This window comes from Pelobates fuscus, chromosome 6, assembly GCF_036172605.1.
Source record: "Pelobates fuscus isolate aPelFus1 chromosome 6, aPelFus1.pri, whole genome shotgun sequence".
NCBI lineage: Eukaryota > Metazoa > Chordata > Amphibia > Anura > Pelobatidae > Pelobates > Pelobates fuscus.
The window spans coordinates 284,906,378-284,933,840 of NC_086322.1; the positions used below are offsets into that span (position 1 = coordinate 284,906,378).

Here is a 27,463-nt window from a genome sequence, read left to right on the forward strand (position 1 = left end):
TTACCCTCTTGTGTCACAGCTCCTGCTGCACTTCTTTCCGGTGTTTGTGGTCTCCTGTTTCTCATCACAAACTCTTGCACCTCTGTCATTGTTTTAGAGATGATCTCTGTTGGTGGGTTTTCCCCATAAAAGGCCAGTCTGAATTGTAAATGCCTTTGGAACTCCTCCTGTTCTGTTTCAGGTCTTTGTTCCGTGGCCTGGACCTCTTCTGCTCTGTACTCTGCCATTACTTCGGTGATAAGCGTTGTTTTGGATTTGCTGCTGGCAGAAACACCTTTCGCTTCCAGAAGGTCTTTCAATGTGGTTCTCTTTAGCGTAGAAAGGTCAATCTCCATTAATCCTTGTTCCTCTGTGAGTCTGGATCCCAGCGCTGCCAACCAATGTAGCGGAGAGCTGATTTCTCACAGCTATTCTCCACTTTAGATCCAAGGAAGGCTCAGGAACAAGTCATTAGTAAATCCACAGCAGAGTTTCCAGCAGGTAAAAAGGTACAGCAATATCCCCACAGCACTCCCAATAACTGGACGACACACAGTTTCAGGAGTAGAACTGACAATCGTTTATTCCAAGGTTTCTTATAAAGCCTGCTCCCATGCAAGGGAGGGAACTACAGTAATTATGACAGTAACCAATACAGTGCTTGTTACCTCCCACACATCTCCTCCCCTCAGAGTGAGTCATAATCCCCTTAACTTGTACAGTACTTTACCCCAAACTTGGATGTACCCCTAAACCATCACATATCCTTAATATTAGGGTACCGCTAGGTAGCCCTGATCTGGGTGAATATAATATCCAAAATTCACCCAGATCGGACCAGTGGTTCGGTAGTTACAGGAAGGTGAAGTTTGACCGACCGCACACGAGTTGGTATCCGAAAAGGGTTCCATGAGAATGGGCCCTGCGGTCGGTCTCCGTTCGGCAGTTAAAACAGACATTTATAATTGCCATCCATACTTTAATTCACCTAGATAGTGATTCCCTCATTCGGTACTTTGTTACTACCGAATGGGGATTCGTTAGGTCTCTCCGTTCGGCAGTTACGGAGCTCTGGAGGTCTCAGCGGTGTTTGGTTGTTTGAGTGTCCGATTTGAGTTCCAGACACTCGACGACCAAACACCGCTGAGATTTTCATGCGTAAGATGGCCGCCGCCACGTGTACGCATGCCGAATGGCGGCCACCCAGATACAATGTTAATGAGCCGGTTAACTTGCGGTTTGGAAAGAATGTGAACCTTAATTGCTGGCACACTTCTCTCCGGGGTGGTCCCTCCATTCGGTAGTTTCCATAAGCATATAGTACGGATGGAATCTACCGAATAACATACAATTCACACTTTAAATAGACGAATAGCAATTCAACACAGGCAAAATTATAACGAATATAGTCACACAGGCATTTTGCAGGACAGGCTTACTGCGTTCCGCTACACACTACAACTCCTATCCCCCTACACATACTACAGCTCCTATCCCCCTAAACACACACTACAGCTCCTATCCCCCTAAACATACTACAGCTCCTATCCCCCTACACATACACTACAACTCCTATCCCCCTACACACACACTACAGCTCCTACCCCCTTACACATACTGCAGCTCCTATCCCCCTACACACACACTACAGCTCCTACCCCCTTACACATACTGCAGCTCCTATCCCCCTACACACACACTACAGCTCCTATCCCCCTAGACATACACTACAACTCCTATCCCCCTACACACACACTACAGCTCCTACCCCCTACACATACTACAGCTCCTATCCCCCTACAAACACTACAGCTCCTATCCCCCTACAAACACTACAGCTCCTACCCCCCCTACACACACTACATCTCATATCCCCTTACACACACACTACAGCTCCTATCCCCCTACACATACTACAGCTCCTATCCCCCTACAAACACTACAGCTCATATCCCCCTACAAACACTACAGCTCCTATCCCCCTACAAACACTACAGCTCCTATCCCCCTACACACACTACAGCCCCTACCCCCTACACATACTACAGCTCCTATCCCCCTACAAACACTACAGCTCCTATCCCCCTAAACACACACTACAGCTCCTACCCCCCTACACATACTACAGCTCCTATCCCCCTAAACACACACTACAGCTCCTACCCCCTACACATACTACAGCTCCTATCCCCCTAAACACACACTACAGCTACTATCCCCCTAAACACACACTACAACTCCTATCCCCCTACACATACGACAGCTCCTATCCCCCTAAACACACACTACAGCTCCTATCCCCCTAAACATACTACAGCTCCTATCCCCCTACACATACACTACAACTCCTATCCCCCTACACACACACTACAGCTCCTACCCCCCTACTCATACTACAGCTCCTATCCCCCTACACACACACTACAACTCCTATCCCCCTACACACACACTACAGCTCCTATCCCCCTACACACACACACACACACACAACAGCTAATATCCCCACTACACATTGTACAACCACTATCCTCTTACAAGCAGTACAGTTCCTATCCCAGTCACACAAAGTACAACCTTAACCCCTATACACACAGTACAGGCACAGCTCCTATCCCCATACACACATTACAGTCCCAACTACCCTACACAGTGCAGTCCCCATCCCCCACACACAGAGTTCATAGTACCCCCACACACAGATACCACACAATACAACCATTATCCCCACAGGCACACACTACAGACTATTCCCACAAACTGCAGTTCCCATCTCCATCACACACTATAGTCCATATCCACAAACACACACCACAGCCCCTATCCCACCGGCCACCACCCACACACACTGCAGCATCTCTATCTCTGACACAAACAACACCACAGATAGCCATACAAAATAAAAGGTAGCCATAAACAAAAATAAACGTGATTTAACTTTGAAATCACGCGAGACTGTATGATCCATACACGCAAAGCAGTGCAAGCAAATTCAATGATACGCTTGTTCTGCGTTTTCTTTACACCAAAAGTGCTTCATTAACCAAAAGTTTTTTTTTTTTTATTATTATTCTTAGAGAATCTCTATAAGATTATAACTGTATTTATATGTTGTCAATGTTTCCAATAGGTAGGGATCCTGATACCACGTGTCCAAGTGACATAGCCATGTATTCTATAAAAGATCTTCTGTAATCAGAAAACAAGTGCAAACTGGTATTTAAGAAAAATAGTTGTGATAGACTGTGACAGAAGCTCGCATGGCTCGGCCTTTTGGAGAGGCTTGAAGGCCAGCCTCTTACCCACAGACTGTGGGCGTGGTCCTTGGAGTCCATGAAAGAGGTGTGTGACAGCAGCAATCAATGTACAAACTATACATTGTTACTTTGATAACTCTGGAATGCCCTCTGCTGACTGACTAGAAGTGCGACATTTGCATAATGCTGGTATGCAAATTAGGGCAACCAAATACATGATTAAATGTATATATTATTGCCTTTTATTGTGTTTGGAAATGTTATTTGTTTTATATAGTCAATGTATTATTTGAAATGCTCATTCGCTAACTAAAGTTTTATGTATTTGTATTTTATTGAAGCTGTCACAGCAATCTAAATGTAACAAGCATATGGACTAGTCCTGAGTTAAAAAAAAGCTGATTATGTTAGTTCATTTTGGAACTCTGTGTCCTGTGTGGATTTTTTGGGATACCATTAATACCATTTGGACCTGTTGGCTGGCTGCAAGATCCCTCTAGCACAGAGGCAAATTATCAAAAGAGTTAAATCTGAGAGCCGGAAGTGTCTATGTAAAGCCAAATAGCTATCACATTTGCTGGCAGAGGTGCATATATCTGCCTGAAAGGAAAGTGGCAGAGGGGATGATACTTGTCTGGAAGAAGAGTCTGGTCGGGTGGAAGAGTTCCAAAGAGACCCCAGTCAAGTTTCAGCGACTGAAGCGTTCCAGGCTCAGTCTCCAATGGCTAGGAAGTGGATTGGGCAAGATATTCAGTCAGAGTACAGGAGCTCCATCACACAGACCACCCGGTCACCTTGGAATTGTACCAGAGTAGTAGCCTTCCACCTCACACCCAAAGAGCCTAATCACTATTAGGGTTAGGGTTTTAACCCTTTCAGCGCCGAGGGAAGGGGGCACTCCAAGAGCCTATAGTGCCAGGAAAATGGGTTGGTTTTTCTGGTACTATAGCATCCCTTTAAGACTCTGCTAATGTATGGGGGATAAGGCTATACTGCTACAGCTATAATCACTGAAGCTACTCTGGAGGGCTACAGACACTGAGGGAACACAATAGTATTTCAAAGAAAGAAAGAACACGAGTGGCAAAAAAATGCAGTTTATTAAAGTTGTTAATATTCTCTAAAACTCCATAATAAAAACATTCACAGGTTGTTGTTTTTTTCTAATGTCTGGGACGTGCTTTTTTGTTGAATCCCAGAGTCACTTCTTTTTCCATGATTAGTCCTTTCTCATCTGTCATTATACACCAATCTCCCAGCCGAGAGCTATAGCAGACACACACCTCTATTTTCCTCTATTTATACAGTCCGTGCCCAATCCAGTGTACAAAGATAAATCATGAAAGTTTGAACGAGAAGGCCAATGCTTCCCAGTTCTAAAACCACCTCAATGGTCTAAGTTTCGACAATATCCCCATAGGAACAGAAGTGGCAGAATGCCTTAATCCTGAACTCCACAAGGAGAGGATGCAAACAATGGAGAAGACAGACAAATTAACAAAATATTCCTTTTGATGTTTATATCAGTGTATAGGGGATATTGATCCCCATATTATACTCCAGGGATGCCTAACCATGACCTTACAGTACAACAAGTCCCAGAATTCTATATTGGGGAAATAAGTCCATTCACAGATGGAGAGCTATTTGCAGACATCCCTACAAGCAAAATTGCACGGTGTTTGTGTACCAGAAAGTGACAGGCTAGACCTTTTAGAGCAATATTTTAAAGGGACGCTGTAGCCATGGTCTCTGCTTCATTTCATTTACCCAGTAACTGGTTATGTTGTGTCTGGAGTCTCCCGGTTCTGTCATTTCATTCATCATTGAACAGTTTTTAATGTTTTTATATTTTAATGATAAATTAGAATACATAGCAGCTTCTGTGCTGTGTTGATTAATGATGAAATATTAGCCTGTGCAGCAATGGGCTCTTGTGATTGGCTGAGAGTGTCAGCTGACTTCTTTTAGCCTATCAGAGCTCCAACCTATGGTATGAAGGGCATGACTACAAGGAAGTGTGTTATCTTTGCCTTAGTCGCACCTCAAGAAGGGGCCGGACTGTATTTGGCCAGGGACCCTTATTTAGTGTTAAACTGCTCTAAAATGGTTTAACACTGAATGGAGAGACAGTGCCAGAAGACTCCCGGCACCATAACCAATGCAAAGAGATGAAATGGATATAGTGACTACAGTGTGCCTTTAAGCCTGGTCATTTCAGGAATTCCAGTGGCAGCGTTAAGGGCCTGTTTTTTGTAGACTGTTGTTCTCAGAGGCGATGGGGACATGCTGCAGAGTCTGAAGACCTGTTGGCAGATAACTATTTATATCTATTAATATTGATTAAGAAGCTATGCAAGTCTTTATCAGGATGGTGTTAGGAGCAGGCTAAAGGTATGATACGTTCCTTGAAGAAGGGATATGCTGATAGGATGATACTGCTTGGAAAAAGAAGCGGACAGAGGAGGCAATATCTGCCTAGAAGGTGCTGGCAGAGGGGATAATACCTGCCAGTCCTGTATGTAAATGGAAAGACCTTACCCTGAAGTATCAGTGTGGTGGCCTCTGGTGCCAAAGGAAAAAGAGAGGACAACATGGTGGGACAGGTCTGGGTGGCCAGCCAACCATGTTCCCGTGAGATTGCAGGGAAAAAAAGAAATTCAACCCATACTTTACTTCGTTAAGAGTTTATATTATTGATCATGGCTGTGACCTGACATTGCTCTTTTTAGGTTTTTATTTCATTGTAATATACTGTGTTAAATTTCCGGAGGAGGGGAGCAGGAGAGAGCAAGAGTATACAAACATGTAACATCCAGCCAGGTTACTTGTAAGCTCCTTGTAAATAATCAGATAAATAACTCAGATATGATTGGAGGCTTTAAATCATCTTCTGTTATCTTATTACCTGCTCATAAACATATCCTTCAATATCAAATGTTTGGACATTCCAAATCTTAAAGTGGAATCATCATTTTTCCTGAACTTACTCTACCAAGTAAAATATGTAAAACCACTTTTTTTGTGATGCTCCGTTTTATTAAATGCTCCGTAACGATTCAGCATATGACATCACAATCCAGCTCAGTCCTGGCACAGCCAAGGCACATATCGCATTGGAAGCAAAGAAAGAAACAATGTTTCTGGCTATCCTACTCTCTCTATGCTGACTAGCAGGTGCAAAACGTATAACGATGACTGACGGGGACCCCTGATGGAAGCACACGGTACCAGGATACAGCTAAATACAGCAATGTGGATTTATACATTTACATTTATTATTCAGATCTCACAAACACATTTGTTAAATATAAGTAACCATAATATGAAAAATCCTGGGATGTGACGCTTTCCCTTGAAGTCAGTGGTGTACCACTGTCAAAGGCCCCCTATTCATAGCATGACTATGAGGCCCCCTCTGATTACATCCTTTTTTCTGCCGTATCTCATCCCTACCAATATACCTATTCAGGAATCAAGATCTGTGCATGCAGGGATATGACCATAACCTAGCATGCTCTGTATTACTGAGATACTACTTGCAGTACTGGTCCATTAAGCTGTATTGATAGAAATCCTATTAAATCTTATTACAATTGCACATCGCACACATTCGATGCTTTATTTCTATGTTTTTACTTGTTTTGTTGTAATTAGAAAAAAGGAATTAACTACACCTAGCTTTGAATATATCCCCGACCAGATTCAGTAAATAGTGCACGGACATGTTTATAACTGACACACTTCATAGTATCTCTTTTTTTTTTGTGCTTGAGTGGGCTACTTTTGTAATATGTGCTTAGTGACACAAGGGGAGCATTCTTAAGTCATTTCCCATTTCTCCAGAATTTGATGAAGATAAAAGGAAAGCAGAATTATCTTCATCTCTATAAAAAATCATTTATCACAAATATATATATATTTAGAATCATATATTATATCCATTAAAGCGGCACTGTCATTTTCCAGTTTTCCTTCCCTTCCGTCCCTTGTATCTTAATCATTATTCTTCCCCTTTGCCTCTTGCCTTTATTTATATTTATTATATTTTTCCTTGAGTTAAATCCTTATATCCGGGAGCCGCCATGTTGTTCATCTATGTTCACGTCTGCAGTTTACCCTTGTATGGAATTGCTTTTGCTGAAGGTTTGTGGGTAAATTGCATTGGCAACTGTAACAGATCTTTGCTTAAGCTCCACCCATTTCCAAAGACTGACAAATTTCACTTTCTGCAAGAAAATCGAGTCCCTATTACTGTGATGAATTTAAAAATATTAAGACAAGAGGAAATAGAGCGAAAATATAAAAAATACTGAATAAAAAAAAAACGGCAAAGTGACAGTGCCCTTTTAAAGCATCTATGGGTCCAGGTACAATAATTAAAATATCAAAATGCATTTAACATGACAGTCTATTCGCTGTGGATACATTTTAGAAAAAAAAAATGCATATTGACAATAAACTTGCTTTAAATATTATTTGATTGCAAGAACACTAAATTTAATTACATCTTTATCACATATTTTTTTTTCCCCTCTAACATAATACGTAAACATACTAGTACTTTAGTATTGAATTCCTCTGATTGTCCAGCACTTTCTGATAATAAATGTTGCTTTAGTAAGGTACCCACAGTGGTTGGTAATGTTTTAACCTTGCAAGGCCTATTGCTTCTGGGCTCTCTGATAGACAATTTGATAATAATATTACTGTTTTTCTGTGGCGAAACTGGAGTGCGTACATCCATGATCGTTCTCAGTTATATTGAGCTAACCTTATCCTATTGGTCCTTGCAGAAACCTGTCCTGTAATATAAATAGCTCCTCCCTAACACAGTTAGTCATTTGCATAGTGTGCCAAAGAAAGCACAGGTGGCATTCTGGATAAAAAATTTATAATCAGGTCTCAATTTATTTGTATTATCTACATAATTTTCATTTTATTAATGTAATTTTTAGTAACATTACTATTATTTCACTTACTCCATAAATATATATATTTTTTTATTCTTCGGTTGTGCTTCTAAGTGTTATGTATTTTTGGAGTATAGCTTTACATAAGTCTCAGAGACTCATATTGAGTTTATTTATTAATGACTTTATCAGCTTGATTCCATAATTTCTCCCTTTTACTCCATTAACCAACTTCAGTAGCACAGGTTATGTTGCACACAGTATCTTAGTGTGTCCGGATGGAAGCTTTGGTAGGCTGCAGCCTGTATCGGTAGTCTGTCAAGCTTACTAGAATTGTATTAATCATCCCCATTGTTCTGATTTCATGCACTGTGTCCACCAGTAGAAGAACTAATCTAGATTATCATCTTAGGCTCTTAAAGGTTTCAGCTGCTTCCAACAGATGCTTCCAACATACAATCCTTAGAATAAAACAGAGACGAGTCTTGTCCTGTAGGGGAAAGTCCTGCAAGGACACAAAGTATTGTAATGAAGCGCATGTGTGTTTCCGAGACTTTCCCGTGAATAATGCAAACATAGAACCGGCCATTTTGGAAGATAGGATGTTATGTTGCATCATCTCGTTTCTTTCAGAAGAGAACCGGTCCCCAACAAGAAAACTATTCTATGCATAGACAATATGAGGGGGGATCTCATGCTAAGACACCCATCCCCCCACCTCAAAATCGGGAAAGAGAATGCTCCTCAAGCTGTGTTTTTCATGGGGCCCTAACTTCCTGGTAGCCCTGGGTCTGAAAGGTGTCTTTGAAATTCTAGGTCCGGAGGAGAAGGGGATTCCAAGTGCTCAGGAAGGGATGGAAAACGAAAGCCTCCGAGGATTGCTTGGGTTTCAGAAGGTGGGCGAACATGGACTTGAGGAAGTCTGTTTACTTGGATGCGGTTCACTAGGTCTTGGGATCCTGAGTTGAGGTGCAGAACACTAGATTTAAGGTTCAGTGGCTCTAAGTCATAATAGTCAGTCAGACCAGGGCTCTATGAGAGGTAAAGAGAAACAAAATAGAATAAAATAATTACTGTACATTTAATTATATATTGCGAGGAGCACAAACCCAAAAAGTTGAAACTCTAGTACAGTGTTTGAATCTTAATCATTACCTTAAAGTCATGTACATGCTCTTAGCTTGGCAATATATTTTTTACTTAAATTCTATGATTCATATTCACTCATTCAACATAACTTATACATATTTTTTTTTATTATTATTTTTTGCTAAATACCTTATCTAGAGTCTTTTCAGTACTTCTGGGGTCTTAATTTTACCAAGAAAGGAGTGATCTGATTATTGAGGTCAGTAAACAGAGTCAATCTCAATTTTTTTGAGATACTTTTGAGCAATACTTTGAGGTGATTCACATGCTCTCAGAGTATTACAGTTAATTCCACCTCTTGTAGTGGAAACCAGACCCCATTTTGAAAACTGGAAGAATCAGTAAGAGTTCTACTCACCTGGAGCGGAGATATCGGTGAGTCTGTAGGTAGGGATGGACTGCTCTGTAGAGGCTCCAGGCTCTTGGATGCCGTGTGATAGAGTCCCAAAGTGTGTGAGCTGGGGGAGATAGGGCTGTACGCAGGTGGGATTTGGGAGACCTGCCTTTGAAGCAGTTGCAGGATTATGTTGATGTCGGTGGACATTCTCGTCTCCAGTCTGCCAGAGGAACCAGAGTTATATCAATATCACAGAGCTCCATGGGTTTAATGTATTTGTGGCAACATTTTTTGCTACTCTGGAATTTGTTTCAGGTATACAACATATTTAGTTAGCACTCTTGATGTGCAAAACTTGATGTGCGTGTCATGAAGCATTTAATAGACGCTGTTCTTATTAATCATGAGAACATTGGTCAATAAGATGTGCAATGTCCTTGCTAATTGCTAATCTTCTACCTTTTATAATAAAATTGTCAAATATGACCTACAAGGGGTGCTGCCTGAGCTAGGTGACATGTTTACATGGGAGAGTGGCCAGTTAACACAGTATTGGATCTTAGAACAAGGTGGATATAACTTTGTCATGATAGTTAACAGATCTATGTGCCATTTCCTCTGCCAACAGAACGTATGGACATTGGTGTCAGTTGTGTCGGCAGTCATTGAAGACGTATATAGTTTGGTGACGCGTTTAGCTTTAGAAGTTTGTATTTTTCTTTCTACACAGCCTAGAAAGATCCCTATTCCATATCATTGAGTAAACTTTGACAACCCCCCCACCCGCCGCTCGGGGGTGTGGGCGGGGGGGGGTGTCAAAGTTTACTCAATGATATTGGGGGGGCCTACTGTCCTCCCCTCGGCCCCCACCCCTAAACGGTGGGTGGGGGCCCTAAAAAAAACAATAGGGAGGGGAACTTCTGTCCCCCCCCAGCCCCCACCCCTGAGTGGTGGGTGGGGGCCCTAAATACTAAGAAGGGGGGGACCTAATGTCCTCCCCCCTGGCCCCCACCCCTGAGCGGCGGGTGGGGGCCCTAAATACTAATAAGGGGGGACCTAAGGTCCTCCCCCCTGGCCCCCACCCTTGATCGGCGGGTGGGGGCCATAAATACTAATAAGGGGGGGACCTAAGGTCCTTCCCCTGGCCCCCACCCCTGAGTGGCGGGTGGGGGCCCTAAATACTAAAAAGGGGGGGGACCTAATGTCCTCCCCCCTGGCCCACACCCCTGAGCGTCAGGTGGGGGCCCTAAATACTAAAAAGGGGGGAGACCTAAGGTCCTCCCCCCTGGCCCCCACCCCTGAGCGGCGGGTGGGGGCCCTAAAAAAAATGTGTGTCCCCCAGGTGACTAGGGGTCCCCAAACCCCTAGTCACCCCATCCCCCCCACAAAAAAATTAACCCCCTACCTACCCCCCTCACCCTAAAAATAATGAGGGGGGGACCTTTAACTAAGTACCTGTAAAAAAAAAAAATAGCCACTGTCTGCTCACTGCTTACTAGACATGCCCCTACTCGCGGTATAGCGAGTAGGGGCAGAATTTACTAATACTAAGTAATCTTTACTTATTATTAGTAAATGTGGCTGAAAGACCAATTTAGGTCTTTCAGCCTTTTAGTAGATAACTCACAGATACCGTGGGAATTCGGGAGTTATCTACTAAGCGGCTGCAAGATGCAGCCGCGGATCGGAGTTTTCATGCCACAGTCCAGGTGTTAGTCCCCTTGAAACAACTTGTGGGTTTTAAAATTCGCCTGCCTATTGAAGTCTATGGCGGTTCGCCTGGTTCGTGAACATTTGCCGAAATTCGCGTTCGCCGTTCGCAAACCGAAAATGTTATGTTCGCGACATCACTACCTGGCAGTATTACCACTACACCTTAGCCACTGTAGTGGTTATAGTGATTGGAATGTTTCTTTAAATTTTAACACACAGTGTATGTGGACTTCATTGAAACCTGTTTTTTCACACCTGTCTAGCTGAACCTGGAGAAGCTCCAGACGTGATTCCACCTCTACTGGTCTGTCATCCGGAGTGAGTGGTGGATCCATCGGGTTGTGCACGAGGGAGATGTGCTGCGGAGGTTCAGGGCAAGCCGCTGCATGATGTTCTCCCCAGAAACTGAACAAGTTTGGAACCTCAATGGGAGAGGCTGATTCGAGTAAAAAAAAAAAAAACGACAAAAGAGGAGAGTCAAATTTTTCTTCTCTCAACACATACAGCTGTGACTAATATTATTCAAACATGGATTTGATGAGTATAAATTAATGCTTTGAGGGACAGCCACCAGCAAAGAAAGGTTATTATTGCCATGCAGTTCACATTAAAAACGTAACATGTGAGATGCCTCCAATCCAAGCCCTTTTTGGACAGAATGGTGCAGAGGTATCTGGCCGCTAATTAAATGACCTGGTCAGGTATAGGCACCTAGGCACCAAATATATAGCAATGTTCATTGTTCTCCTGGGGACCTCCTTTTATGGATCCAGGTGTAAACGTGTGCCATTCACTCAAAAAAATCAGTTCTACTTCACCCTACACTAAGTCTCGGCTAGTGCTTGGATGAACCCGCTATAATAGCTATAATCACTGATCTATATACTCTGGGCTATAATCACTGAGGGGAAGGGAGGCCTTGATGGTGATATTTGGGCTACCTGTGAGTAGGCAGCCAAACATACTGTATTCTCTTTAGGTTTTTGGGGGGTTTATGACAGTAACTTATCCCACAATAAAGAAGAATTTGTTTATTTTTAGAATTTTTCCAAGATTAGCAATTTTTGGCCTTAATTTTGCAGTCCAATTTTTAGTTTACTACAATTCAGTATTTGATGAATAAACCTATGAATTTTATTTTAAAAAATAAAAAATGAAAAGAGAGAAGAAGTCACAAATTCCAGCAGTAACCAATCACATATAAACGCATAACTCACTCACCAGAATAAGTCTCCACAGTCTCCAGCACGTTCCTTCCTCCATCCCGGGTGCTAATATTGGCTGTGACCAAATTTACCACAGCGGGGATGAATTCCTGCTTGTCCGTAGGTGGCAGTCTGTCCAGGCGTCCTGAGTTGAGTGGTTTGGTCTCATCATCGCTTGTCTGGGAGCAGGGAGTGGTGCTGCTGGCCATCTCGTCCCACTGCTCACGGCTCAGAGGCCGCTGCAGGTTGGTGAGTTCTGAGTATGTATGATACTGCTCGGCATCAGAATTTATATCATCAACACCATCTAAAGGGAAAAGTAGAGACAGTGTGCACTAATGCAGAGTCCCAACTTACACCACGGAACGTTATTTGAAATATTAACTGTTCATTGCTTCTGATTGACTGCCATCAGCTGTGGGAGGTATGCATGCCATTGTTGGTCAAAAAATAAATGCCACTCATGGAATTATAGAAAGTACCAAAATGGTTAATTTCTGATTAAAATGATAAAAGAGCTCTGGTCAACATGCAGTAAGGTTTTTTTTCCCCAACTCCAAATTGTAGTGAATTTAAATTTAAATTGGAAAATAGCCAATAATATAAATAATAATATATAGTAATGAATAATGTTGTAGAATTTTTACAGATCAGCTGTTTTGTCTTTTGGATTTCAATCCGCTAAAATCTGGAGTTTCTAACCCTAAATGTAAAATATGGCCTCACCTCTGCACGGCTAAATTTATTAATTTATTTTTTGGGTCCAAAATCCTTTCAATGCATGTTTACATTTTCTAGCTAGCATCAAATAATCCTCACTAAAATAAAAACAACTAATTAAATAAAATGGATAAAATAAATAAAATATTGACTGATCCCCATATAGGAAGAGTGTAGCGGAGCTCCCTGTACCCCGGCTGGATACCTCCACCAAAGGGACCGCTTCCTAGCTGGAACAGGGGAACAGATAGGGGAACTAGCTCTCTGCGTTCCCAGGGGCTGGAGGGCACTCAGTCCTGGGAGCTCCTCAGTCCTTACAAGTCCTTCCCCGCTGCATCTTCCACCAGCTGCGACAAGCTGGCCCAGGGATTAACCCTTTCACTCCCCCCCAGTAACTGGACAAGACCTAGTTCTGAAGGTTACAACGCTGACAATACTTTATTGAAACACAAAGCTTTTATGCACAGACTCCCCCCCAGGGGGTCTCCATTTAGTTCAGTACACTTCCCATAGTCCCAGGCAGGAGGGGGATGGGATACAGATAACCATCTCCCACTCTGGAAGATACCAACAGGACAACAGTTTCATACATTAAAACATGTTACATACAAGGGGCAAACATAGGGGCTCTGCACCCCGGAAAGGGAAGGGGTCACACATGTAAAACATATATCACTGAATAGCCCTGGGTCCCAACTAGGAAACCCTGCAAATAACGGGGCTATCGGATGTACAAAGCCCGAGAAACCATTGTCTAAAGTCTGTGCTTGAGGCTTTGTACATCCCCAAAATTAGTTCCACAGTGTTGCTTGGTTTACTCCGGCGAATTCAAACTTCGCGCCTAAACCAAGCAACAGCCAATCTGGGAAAAAGGCGTGAACCAAATGGCACTAATCAGTGCTCAGGGAGCAGAGGGGTTTTGCCGCCTAATCAGGAGACAGGTTGCAAAACGCAGTTTGAATGGGCGATCCTTCTCTGATTGGTTGTCTGCACCCCACAGCGACCAATCACTGCTCACTCGTGCCGACCCATCAGGAAAATGGCACGATCACAGTTTGAACGGGAGCTCTTTCTCCTGATTGGTCGGCACGTACTTCCAGGTGGCCGACTCACAGCCCCAGGGTCTCCGCTTAGGCAGCCCCGGGGAGAGCGCTCCCAGGAGGGGAAACAGTGATTATAGCTCCGTTAGGAGCAATTAGAGTGATCCGAACCACCAGTACCCCAACAGTGTCCCCACCAATATCAAGGACTCGTTCGTGGTGTCCCGGTATGAAGACCCTGCAAAGGAAGCGTGTCCTGTCGGGATACAAATGCTCCCCCTGGGTGGCGTTCGCCTATACAAAATGGCAGCCACCCAGGGGAGCACTCATTAATTACTTCCCTTGTGGTTTCACACTTATGTGTAAACATTCTAATGGGGTACTGGGGTGGTCCGCGTTCGGGAGGCGAACGGACTCCGTTTGCATTAGCACTTCCGAACGGTCAATAGGGCAAAATACACAAAATGCATACAACAAAGAGGATCCCCTTGAAAAAAGACCAAGAGGTTTTTAGGTCAATCAACATAATGGTTTGCAAAAAAAATTAAGTAAATGGAGTCCTTGGAGCTTCAATTACCAATAACTGTCTCTCCTCTTGTTTCACTACATGCGTGCAAAGACAGCAATTATAACAGTGCCCTGTCATGTACAGTGCGATTAGATGGTAGAAACGTAGTCTACATTTAAAAGGACTATATGTGGCCAGAGGATTGTCAAGACCCCTCGGTCCAATAATCCCCAAAATACACACAACTGTCAATTTGTTGATGCTACTATGTATTGCTGATAAACTTTTAAATAGAAGAATTCATACCTAATTATAAATACTTATTAGTGCAGTGTTGTGGAAGGGTGAGTGCACCCCAGTAGATATATATGTTCAATTTCTAAGATACTGTACTTGGACTCACCATGCTTCTTTCGTCGTCGGCCTGTTTGTTTGCATCTCCTCGTCCTACGGTAACTGCAGTTATAATCCTCACTGGTGGGCGATCTGGGGATACTATCTGCCTGATATGGAGAAAAAAAATGCATTTTGTTATTGCATGGCACATACAGTGTCAAGAGACAGTTTTTAAACGTTATCAACATCCTTATTACATATCATATTGTGGTAGAATTGTCTGTTCCACAGCAACAAAATGAAACCCGTATCATTCTTAGCACAGTCAATATCTTCTCTGTTCTATACAATTCCTATATTCTATACAATTTCTAAAGCAACTAATTTTAGTTCATTGTAGATATAAGATAATTGTTACAGAAATTGCCTAGAGCTGGAAACACGTGGTTCCAGATTTAGTGTTTTAATGTGTGTGTCACGGCGGCCCTTATCAATGAGGATATATGTGGGTAGGTTTGAGTTTGGGAGGGGGGCCATGATGGATTTAAGGGGGTCTCCTTTTGTAAGTTTCACAGTCCCCTCTTATGTCTAAGTCATCCTGTGCCAAGCTGGCCTGCCCAGACCAGACTTCATCAGACTGAGGGTTCTATCCGCCCGACCAGGACCAACTTGAAACTCTGTGAAACTGCCGAGTAGATATGAACTTTGAAACAGCCTGCTGAAACTTTAATCTGAGTTAGCTCGGACCCCCTGTGACAGATCGCAGTGATATTTTGACCATACCTCATGTGGGGTTTTGTGTTGTTTAGATGTGGGTTTGGGGATTTTCTGTTAAGGCACCTTGTTGTCTGGAGGCTGATTAGATCAGCATTTCTTGACCTAGTTATCTCTCAGACACAGAGGCGCCTGGGTGGTATCGATTTTGTTTCAGTTTACAAACCCCTACCATGGGTCTGTGGATAAATATGCCCATTTGAACCACATAAAGTGTTTTCACCCTTCATCGAGTCTAGGCTGATGTTTGGGTGTACTGCTATAATTATTGAAGTTGTCCTGCTGGAAAAGGAGGGATATTAACTGAGATACTCAGACTGAGTTCTAAGCTCCGTTACAATAATTATAACGCACATAGCTTTAGCCTCCTCTATTGACAGTAGAGCTGTCTGGAAGTTTCTCAGGCTGATATATCTACATATCTTAGATAGTTTATTTTTCTGTTCAACAATTAGTATAGTCATATTTATAGCAATTTTCCATCTCATTCCAGCTAATCCTCTACTAAATTTCCAGACTTTTAAATGTAACCTCCTCACATCTCTAAGGTTGAAGGTAATCTCCAAGTTGCTCCAAAAGCAGTCTGAGAACGTTGGGTACATGTCCAGAACCTCAAGAAGATCTTCCCTCTGAATCTTGTGAAGGTCACAGTACGTCAGTGCCCTCACATCTGCATTCGATTTCCCAGGCCGTGCATATAGACTTATTGGCTCCCCAAATATGTCATTTTTACCTGTAAAAAAAAGTTATCCGAAAGTCAAAGTAACAACAACACAAATGAAATTATGGTATGGGTTTGAGATCTGGAAACTTTTCTGGAAGTGGCAATTTTAATATGTATACCTACTTGCCCTGGGAAATTTGGAATTAGAGGTAAGGGACTAAAAATTAGCTTACAACGTTACTTTTCGGCTCAAGAGCAACAAAATATCCAGTTGAAAGGCTACTATATGATACCCCATATCTTACCATTGTATTAGTGTTGCTTATAAATCATGATTGGCACACAGTATTTATACCTGATAGAAAGGCAGTGGTGCACAATGTCTCTGGACTGCTCTCGTTTAATTAAATTTTATACTTCCAATATTGATTCTATACAGTGTCGTATAACTAGTGTGATGAGTCCTACAGGGTAACTCCTGACAACTCAAACGTTAGTGAAAAGCACTGATTGTATGATTTGTTAAAAATACGCCAACATATCCTGAGTTTTAGTTCTTCGACTATGTAACTTTGGTGGAATAAATGGCTGTGTCTACATCTTGAAAATTTCCTGACAGTAAAGAACATATAACGTGGCATATAACATATAATAGAATGTTAACAAAACATGCATACGGGCACTCAAGCATGATAACTTATTCATGTATTATCTATATTACCGAGAATTGCTACCACTATGTCTTCCCTGAGAATTTCTATAGAGCCACGAGAGATGAAGTAGAGGGTGGTCAGCACATCTCCATAGTGAACCAACGTATCCCCTGGAGGTGCATGTGTGGTCTTAAATTTCATGGCTAGTGCCCTTAGGCACCCCTTTGTAGCACCACGGAAGGCTTTGCAATTTTGGAGCAGTGTGCGGTTGAGGTGTAGGCAGATGTCTGCTTGGAGGCACTCTGGAAATCCTTTGAGAACCTGAATGAAAGAGAGAGGAACATGGAAAAGAGTTTAAAGCAAGAAAGAAAAGTAGAGAGAGTGTTGAAAGGAGAGATACAGACCATAAGAGGGTGGTGCGGATAGAAGATTGGGAATGGACAGGTTGAAGTATTAAAGAGAAAGGAAGCACAAATCAGATAATTCCTACACATCCCATGTATTCTGATAAGCTGATTCTAATTAAAACCTCAAAAGACTTCACAGAGAATTCTACAAAATCCTTCTGTAGAGCAGTGTAGCAAGGCCATGTATCAATGCAAAGGGACAGGTGGTTGGACACACAGTGACATGAGAAGGAGTGTTCAGCTAAGCATCTATTAAGCTAGTTTAGTTGGTTAATACCTGAACTGTAGAACCTGTTCCATAAGTGTCATCTCAGACTTTTATTTGTCTATAACGCATTACTATACTTTTTTAATAAAAAAAACATTATATATAATTATATGTATTTTGTGGTGTGTGCATGTCTTCTATGGAGAAAATAGTTTTATTTTTGCTGTCCAATTATATAACATGGGTTATGTGGTGCACTTAAAGCTAGGATAAAGCAATTAGAATAAACAAAAAAATTGGGGAAAAAATGCTAAACATATATGTGGTGCATTTAATAAAAAAGCAAGTGTTGTTTTAATTTTTTTAGCCTTGGTATTTTAGTGGTTGCAGTTATAACCCTTCTGGTGCTCCATTCTTTAACTTCTATTATTTGACAAACAGTAGTCTGATTCTTTGTAAGTTTATCAGTAGTCAAATTGTATAACCAAACCATAACAAAAGTAAAATCAAACTGGGCATCCAAAATACAAAACTTAGGGAAATCCCACGCATTTCACCCATTTGCTCAGAACTTTGGATCTTTATAAAACAATAAATTACATCCAAAATGACCAATATGGAGCCATTCCGAGGCAGATTTGGAGATTTCTGCACACCTGCCTCTTGAAAGGAACTGAAGAATAAGACAGATATCTGGAAAAGATTTAAAAACTAATCAAAGAATATCAAGAAAGAAAACTCCAGAATTATCAGAATATTGCCAAGTTATTTTACAATCTCTCCTTCCTTTACTCACTGTACAGCACACATGACAAAGTGCATAAAAAATAAATAAAATGGGGGTCTCTGGAGGGGAGGGCTGGCAATTTTTAGTCTTAGGGTGACCGCATCTCCGTATTTTTTTTTTTTATAATTTGCTCAACTCACCACCACAGTACACATCTTCCTTTATTTTGTTTTAGAAGAAAATGTATAATATATGGTATATAAAAGTACCTCTTGGGTCAGCATAAAATTAGGGACTTCGCCACTGTTAATGCAGAAAGTGTGGCAAGTATGCAGTAATATCGATGAAAAAGAGTAAATTCAGTAAAAAGTGTGATATTTTCCAGACAGATGTACTAGCCAGTGCTGCAATATGTTATTTTCGTCATTACATCATTTCATTTCTATTTACGAGCATTGTGATTTCATGTTCGACATCATACGGATGGCACTTCACAGCCACATATGATATAATGTAATGCATGTATCAAATATACATCCATGTAAAATGACACATAACTAACTAATCTGATATAAACATGGCGACTAGGCTGAATTTATAATCCGATTTTGTGAAGAGGAAATTACCGGTAAGTTTAAGATATGCTTGGGAGATAAGCCCTGTAGGACAAAACAATAGAGATATGCACAGAGAAGGAAAAACATCTATAAGATAACATAAGTAGATAGACATTGGTATATTGTCCACAAGTTAAATGCATACGCAGAGGTTGTTAGAGGGCAAGAATTCTGGAATTGATTGGGGAGGTAAAAGCATAGAAACTTGAAGATATATATTAGACGGAATGACAGGAGGTGGCGTTGAAGTTTGTGAGGGAAGATTCATTTTTGGGCAATGTATTTTGCAGGGATACTAAGTTCTACCCAAGGCACCAGAGGGGTTATTCATTCTTCTTGTCCCTTTCTCTTCACCATCAATCTCTTGTCAACTCTTCATTTTCCATTATTTTTAATTTCATTTTCCTCTCTCTAGTCCATTTTCACTCCCTTCATATCTCTTCCCCCCTAGTCTCCTTTCATCTGTCCCTTCCCAGTTTCACTTTAACTCCCTCTACCCAATCTATTTTCATCACATCTCCCAGTCTTTCTTCATCTTTCCCAAACCAGATGTTCTTCATCCCAACCCTTGTTGTCATCGTTGGGTCATTCTAACCTCATCACCTCCTCCTCCCATCCTTACCACATTCCAATGCCATTGTCGCTCTTACCCATTCCCATCCCATCCCAATGTCCCTTCCTTTCCATTCAATTGTCACCATCTCCCCTTTTACCACCCGAGTATCACCAGCTGCCTCTCCACATTAATACTACCTTTCCCTAGTGGCAACTAACAAATAAAATCACATTACTTTATTACCAGGTCTTTATGATTTTCATACCACACATTTGTCCTTCCCATTACAAATTAACGTCAGAGTGTCAGAGAAATGCCCAGATCACGTGGAACTGGAAGTGCCAAATATTTCCCCTAAAGTAGAGTTCCAGAGGGATGGCAAATGCTTCTGTTATTAATAGTGCTATATACCCTGTACCATTTCTAAAGTGCCAGAGAGTCACCCTCCCCATGCCCACAACTATATAAATCACTTGTGAATTAAATATATCATGTGTGCCCGTGACTGCCTCATCTGCACACTGAAAAAGGGCAACTGAAAATTTGAAGAAAAAAGAAAAAGCAATTAAATTAAAAACAATTTGATAATGGATCCTTAAAGGAACACTTTAAGTATCATGGTCAACTCAGCTAACTGTACTAGTTATGGTGCAGATAATCTTTGGACACCATCACAACTGTGCACTGTAATAAGTGAAAGTCTCTTCTCTGTCACTGTGTGCTTTGTGCAGCAAGTGAAGCACATTCCGTAATTAGAATCACTGCAGCCACACTGTCACCTCGCATTGCACAATGCACGTTCAATGGTCAGAACATCTCTTTTAGCGGCAATCTTTGTTCCTGTGAATGTGTTCCGCAGGAAGGTATCACTGCAGATAAATACATTTTGTAAAGATGTCTGACCTCTTGAACATATTAATCACTGTGATCATGAATCTAGTGGAAAAACCCTAAGTACATATAACTATTTTTCCTACTGGTTTATCACCATTTATGGGGATGGCAATGAATGTGATGTGTCCGATTAGGCCTATCTTTCATTGGATAACTGATCTCCTCTAGAGCTAACACAACATGGGACCATCATTGGGAATTTGTTGACCAGATGTCATAATATCATTTAGAATTATTCGCTACTAATTGTTGGGAATTCAAAGTGAATTTCAAATTTAAGGTCGAAATAGTCAAAAGTGAAAAAAAAAATCCTTCAATTCAGCTTTGCTTCCATTTTGATTAGTTTTGGCCTTAAAGTTTAAATTCAGTTTGAATTCCCCAAATTCTCACTCTAGCGAATAACCCCGAGAGTGTCCTGTGACAATCTCTTTGCTATCACTTACAAACTTGAGTAAATCTAGGCCACTAATGTTGCATTGTCATTCTAATTTCTTTTGAACCTTTTTGTCTGATACATTATAACCATGCCTGGGCCATCAGACCTGATGTGCCAGTGTCATTCTACCCGCTGAGTCACGTGGAGCAGGGAGGAAGCTCTGTGCCCTGGCCATCATCTTGGCTTGAGATCCAGCATCGGGATGCATTATAGCCTTTCAAAGGGAAGAGAAACCATGAGGGCTGTGCATGATCCCCAAAGACAGTAAAACATCCAATATCATCCCACCACAATGCAGACAGGATTCCTGGGAGGAACTCTATGGACCAAATGAACACAGGAATCCTGTGGAGACAAGATCACAACACACACAGAGAGGATTCCTGCACACGTGAAGGGCGCGCACAGCCTTTATTGACAAACACAAAGACATAGCACTCTTACACCAAGACACAACTTAAACACCCATAAATATTTACTACACAATTAGGTACAAACTAACACAACTTATACCTTCGGATCTACATTGTGAGCAAGCGCACACAAATACATTCACACAGCTCAGAAATAGCTATTGTGTAGGCAGACATAATTCTTACAAATACAAATCAGCCATTTGTATATTTATAGTTACACATGACATCATTCTAGTATTCTACATACACAAATATGGGCTAGTTTCTAATTTTGTTGTTACTTTTTACCGGCCAGTTGCTAAGCTCTAAAGTGCCCATCAGTAAGTACAGCCTGGGTATGGACTGTCAAATTTGAGATGTAGCAACAGGGAGTTGCTGCTACTGAAAGCCAGCCGCTATGTTGCAAATAACAACTCCCATTATTCTTTATGACCAGCTAACTGCTACGTAGTGATTGGTTTCCTAGCTGTGACTACTATTTATCAGCTGCCACTAATCAACAGTTAACTCCAGTCCAGTGGCATCCCTACCACGGTCGCAGGAGTCAGCGCTGCAACCGGCCTGTCACTCCAGGGGGCCGGCAGCAGCTGCAACTCCTCCTAATGGGAGTATGGTGGCATACTTTCAGGGCCGGTACACTGCTGCACTGGCCCGGGGCCCAGGTCCCGCAGTTGCAAGGTTACCGGCAGGAGGGAAGCGCTCCTCTGTGCTGCTCCCTTCCTGACTATCTCTGTGTGTAGCCGAGCAGAGAGCGGTGAGCAGTTACAGGAGGAGCGGGAGTTGAGACACATGGAGGAGCTGGGGGAGGGAATGGGACACATGGAGGAGCTGGGGGGAGAAAATGAGACACATAAAGGGAAGGAATAAAGGAATAGAGACACATGGAGGGGCTCAGGGGGGATATGAAACACACGGAGGGGCTGGGGGAAATGAGACACATGGAGGGGCTTGAGGAAAATGAGACACATGGAGGGGCTTTGGGGGGAAATAGGACACATAAAGGGGCATTGGGGGAAATGGGACACATAAAGGGTCTGGGGGGGAATTAGACACATGGATGGCCTGGGGGGGAGAATGGGACAGATGGATGGCAGGAATAGAGACACATGGAAGGGCTCTGGGGGGATATGAGGCAGACAGAGGGGCTGAGAGGAAATTAGACATATGGTGTGGCTCAGGGGAAATGAGACACATGGAGCCGCTCGGGTTGAATAAGACACATGGAGGGGCTTGGGTGAATTAGATATATGGAGGGGCTGGGGGGGAATAGATACATGGAGGGGCTTGGGGGGAATTAGATACATGGAGGGGCTGGAGGGGGAGGGGAGAATGAGCTACATGGAGGGGCCGGGGGGGAGAATGAGACACGTGGGGGAGGTGCCCCAGGGTAATTTTCGCACTGGTCCCCGGTGGTTTCTAGTTACACCTCTGCTCCAGCCTCTTGACTGGTGCAATCAAGTTAACAACAGCTAACATTCTATACATCCCATGGGAAAAATACACATTAGCATTACATTAAAACCCTAAAGCACATATAAGAACATATTTAAACCATATCAAAAGCAATAGAATTACAGAGAAAGCTGGATACGTGATATAAAACATAAAATTATTCTTTACATAAGCAAAATATTTAAACGACCAATTGACATAAACACAAACTTTAAAAGGTATATGGATATATGTATTTGGCTTAGCACAAAATCGCAGTTTAATACGCTGTATACACTATCGATAGCTACTGCAAAGGTCAATCACAGGGTGAAATGCGCATGCTCATCAATCACAGGGTGAAATGCGCATGCTCATCAATCACAGGGTGAAATGCGCATGCTCATCAATCACAGGGTGAAATGCGCATGCTCATCAATCACAGGGTGAAATGCGCATGCTCAGGAAGAACCTTTTTTTGTCCTTGCTATGGTGAAAACGTACACATTATGTGTCGCTGTGCTTTACCAGCAAGCAACTAATCTTTATGAGCACACTTATTAGCGGTCAGCCAGTAAAAATTAGCGAGGTTGGAAATGTATTGCTAAAAAGTAGTTGCTTCTAGCTATGCGCCGTTGCTAATAGCAACAGGTTACGACTGCTATTTACCAAGAAGGCTGGAAACGAGCCGAATAGCTTTACAAAAGTTTATGGGCTTCTCACGTACAGGGTTATTCACTTAAGTAAGAATTCAAAGTGAAAATCCAATTCTAGGTGAAAATAGTCACATTTTTGCGTTTAGCTACTCTGGCCTTTAATCCAAAATCCACTTCGCATTTTTACTTTAATAAATAAGCTTGCCTTTGTTATTTACTAAACCAGAACTATTAGGATTAATCAGGGAATTTTAAACTTACGATAATATTAAAATTGCCAAATTGGAAAAAAAAATCATTTTCTCTGTTTAGCTGTTTTTGACAACAATTCTCGATTACCTGATCACTTCCCAGAAAAACTCAGTGAGTAAGCCTCAATTACACTGTTGCTGCAGCTGATCTGTATGGGAACATTGTTGCCAACGAACAGCGTTCTGAAACAGAAATACCGGTATATCTGGCAGACAACAGAGCAACATCATAAATTCCTAGATTTCGACATTCTGATATTCACAACGCTTACAAAAAATATTGATATAATGTCAAAATCTTGCTTAAAGTTCCTATTTTTGGTCGAAAAAAGCCCTCATATCACGATGCAGCTGATAAAAAAAAAAAAGAAAATGTTTGAAGGGAAAATCCAATGGGAAAATACAAATTATTCAGCAAAGGAAAAACAGTAATAACTTTTTATATAAGGCAATAGGCCAATGGGTTAAAGAAATTATAGACTCGTTCACGGAACGTCTACTCTGTATTTGATTCTATCCTCCCATAACGAGGAGTAATGTGTACAGGAAGTCTCATGGTCACCAGCTTAAAACAGCCCCCAACCACCTCACACATGGTGGTAGAAAGGGGGGCCGGCAATTACTGAACCCTTTATCCTTGTAGCAAAGTCTACTTAAATAGCCTATTGCAGACTTGTATAGATTTCCGAGTATTGGAGCACACAATGAAAATGATTAACCTCGTAAGGACACATGACGTGGGACATGTCATGATTCCCTTTTATTCCAGAAGTTTGGTCCTTAAGGGGTTAAAGGACCTACTCTGTTATTTTGGAAACACTGGTTAAATATTATAATAACTGAGAATTTTTTCTTTAGAACAATCGATGTGATGATGGTCTGCAGCTGTTAATTACTAGCTACGTCTACCACCACGAAATCCCGCAGAAGCCTCAGGATGCCTGCCCCTGATAAACCCTGACATAATTCTTGCAAGCAAACATGGTACAGAGATACAATCTATGCTTGGACAGGGTTCGTTCAATATACAGACACACACGCATTCCCAGTTATTCAACAATTCTTTTACAGAGATACATTTCACGAATGCACAAGCAGCCCTTCACAATAATCTGATTTCATATACAGACAAAAATCCCTTTCTCCCCCCTCCCGCCCAGATACGGTGCCTGCTTGGGCATCATTCTTACGCACGTACAGGATTTTAGGATGCGGCAATGATATTAATGAACTCCCTATGCATTGTGAAATGGCACCGCCCACAGCGACATCAAAGGTCCTTTCAGTCAATAAAAATGAATAATTACATTAAAATTTTGCACACATTTCTTCCCTTATTCTATAATGCTGTAGAGCATGTTGGTTCTATCATAAAATTAAGAATACATTAATAAAAATCGCCAATAGCAGTGAATGAAAATTCCTCCTTTTCCTCCTCCCGGCTCCACATCCCAGAAATACAAGAAATTGGATTTATATTAGAGGAATCCTAGAGCACAGATCGCCAATAAAGTACAAAAGAGTTAATAAAACGTTTTATATCATACATATACCTCACCTGCAGCAGAAATTTCTGATTTATGTAAATGTATTCATGGATCGTCCTAAACACACATGTGCAACTTTCACTGTGTAATGTGCACGGATTGTTAAAAAAAAAAACAGGATTATTCACTAAAGCGAGAATTCAAAGTGAATTCAAATTTAAGGTCAAAATAGCTAAACCAGAAAAATTCTTTAGTTCCGATGTGTTTCCACTTCTGCTACCTTGGCCTTAAATTTGGAATCCACTTAAAATTCACTTTTACTGAGAGGGTAGTGGATGCATGGAATAGCCTTCCAGCTGAAGTGGTAGAGGTTAACACAGTAAAGGAGTTTAAGCATGCGTGGGATAGGCATAAGGCTATCCCAACTATAAGATAATGCCAGGGACTAATGAAAGTATTTAGAAAACTGGGCAGACTAGATGGGCCGAATAATTCTAATCTGCCGTCACATTCTATGTTTCTATGTAACCCTTTATAAGTGTGTCAGTTTAAATAAGTGTCCCTTACCAGAAAAGCAATACCCTGACCCTTTCCCCTAAATCCTTGTTCTCAATATCACATCTGTGTATTGACACGTGTGCAGTACATACGTCTATCACCTCTCTCATTGAAATTCATGCGAAACACTCACACAAGGGGACCTATGTAAGTGTCTCTCATTCGTCTTCACAAAAATTCCTTTTTATTCTAAATTTCGTGTCATGGTACACCTCTTAGAATAGTATTAATTGAATTTCTGGCGTCCTGTCTGTGGTGAAGGGTGGCTTTCCACTAGGTTTCCATTGTGTTTTTAGTTTGCATTTATCTGTGCAAATGTCATCTTGTGATGTAATTCCAGTAAAATACAAGTTTAGCAGGCTAAGATTGCCACAAGGCATATGTATGTATATGTGTTTGTAGTATCAGTTAGTTAATAACACGTAGCTAAGATACTGTCATCACTGTACTGACCAGGTGCAGGAATGTAAGAACTGGAATTACGCGTCCCTCTCCTTTGTATCAGATGAGCCACGTGGTTAGACCGGATGGATGAGTTTAGACTCTATTTATTAAATAGGTTAAGGGTATGTGTGGGTGTAGTTAATTGTGGGAGGAGCTACAGTGCTATATAAGGAATGTACTCTATGTATTCAGTACTCAGACTTTGCTGTATTTTGGTGACGCTAGTCCCTCTGAGTCCCGATCGGTGATCCAATAAAGAATCTCTTCCTTCCTGAAGAAACCTGTGTCCATCTCTCTGTGCTTGGCTTCCGTCAGTTTCTCCGGTATCATTTGGTGCATTGGCCGGGAAGCTCATCGTTCAACGGTAGCTGAGAGGCAGAGGCGTGAGACGGTCTATCTTTGCCCACGTTCTCTACGGCTGCACCCCTGAACTTCTGCGTGGACCTCCCTTCGTCTCGGCGCCACTGGTCTGTTGTCCAGGAGATCATCGGCCTCTACGTGAGAAGTGCTGGGGTGTCCCCGTCGATGAGTGTGAACTCAGGTTCAGGAACGAGGAGGTAAGACAACTGCTGTTTTAGACGGCAGGACCCACTAGGGGTATACCGATTGTGCGGTAGGCCCAAAGGGGTTTTGAATCTGTGTATCTGCCCCCTCTGTCGGAGGGAAGGAGCGAAGGCGCACCGCTCGATCGAACGCTCTTTAGTCAGACCGTTTGATTTGGTTAGTCAGGCGGGGTCCTGGTGTAAATAGCCCTAGCCGGACACCGGTGTCTTGTCTAGACTAGCGTTCTAGGGTGTATATTACGTTCGCTAGGTCGGAGGGACCGGGAGACTAAGCGGCGCCTGTGTAAATTCGGTTCGCTAGTTCTCATCCTATCTGGGCTAAGTGGGAAGGCGTGTAAATTTGGAACCCACTAGACTTTTGATAGTGCGACTAAGAGGCGCCTGTGTAAATTCGGTTCTCTAGCTCGCTATATATGTGGTGATTGGGCAGTGTGGCTAACCAAAACGGGTGTATATAGTTTTAGGTAGTCCATTCAAGGTACTGGCCAATAGTTTAGTTGGGAATTGTAAATGTGTTAACGATTGTTTTAGTAAAGTGTATATCTTGTTAGATAGCGCGAGCTCAGC

The 27,463-nt window shown here is 42.0% G+C and overlaps 1 protein-coding gene across 1 annotated transcript in view; it reads right to left on the reverse strand.

Moving 5' to 3' along the window:
• Positions 1-4,723: 4,723 nt before the first annotated feature.
• Positions 4,724-27,463, reverse strand: part of KCNH6 (potassium voltage-gated channel subfamily H member 6) — a 200,423-nt gene continuing 177,683 nt past the window's right edge. Inside the window, exons 8-15 of the mRNA XM_063459354.1 lie at positions 21,197-21,304; positions 17,314-17,566; positions 16,468-16,661; positions 15,222-15,321; positions 12,567-12,857; positions 11,601-11,781; positions 9,654-9,852; positions 4,724-9,178 (exon numbers count right to left, since the gene is read on the reverse strand). Of these exons, the coding sequence (XP_063315424.1) occupies positions 8,915-9,178; positions 9,654-9,852; positions 11,601-11,781; positions 12,567-12,857; positions 15,222-15,321; positions 16,468-16,661; positions 17,314-17,566; positions 21,197-21,304 (1,590 nt within the window). The 3' untranslated portion in view covers positions 4,724-8,914. The remainder of the gene's footprint in view (positions 9,179-9,653; positions 9,853-11,600; positions 11,782-12,566; positions 12,858-15,221; positions 15,322-16,467; positions 16,662-17,313; positions 17,567-21,196; positions 21,305-27,463) is intronic.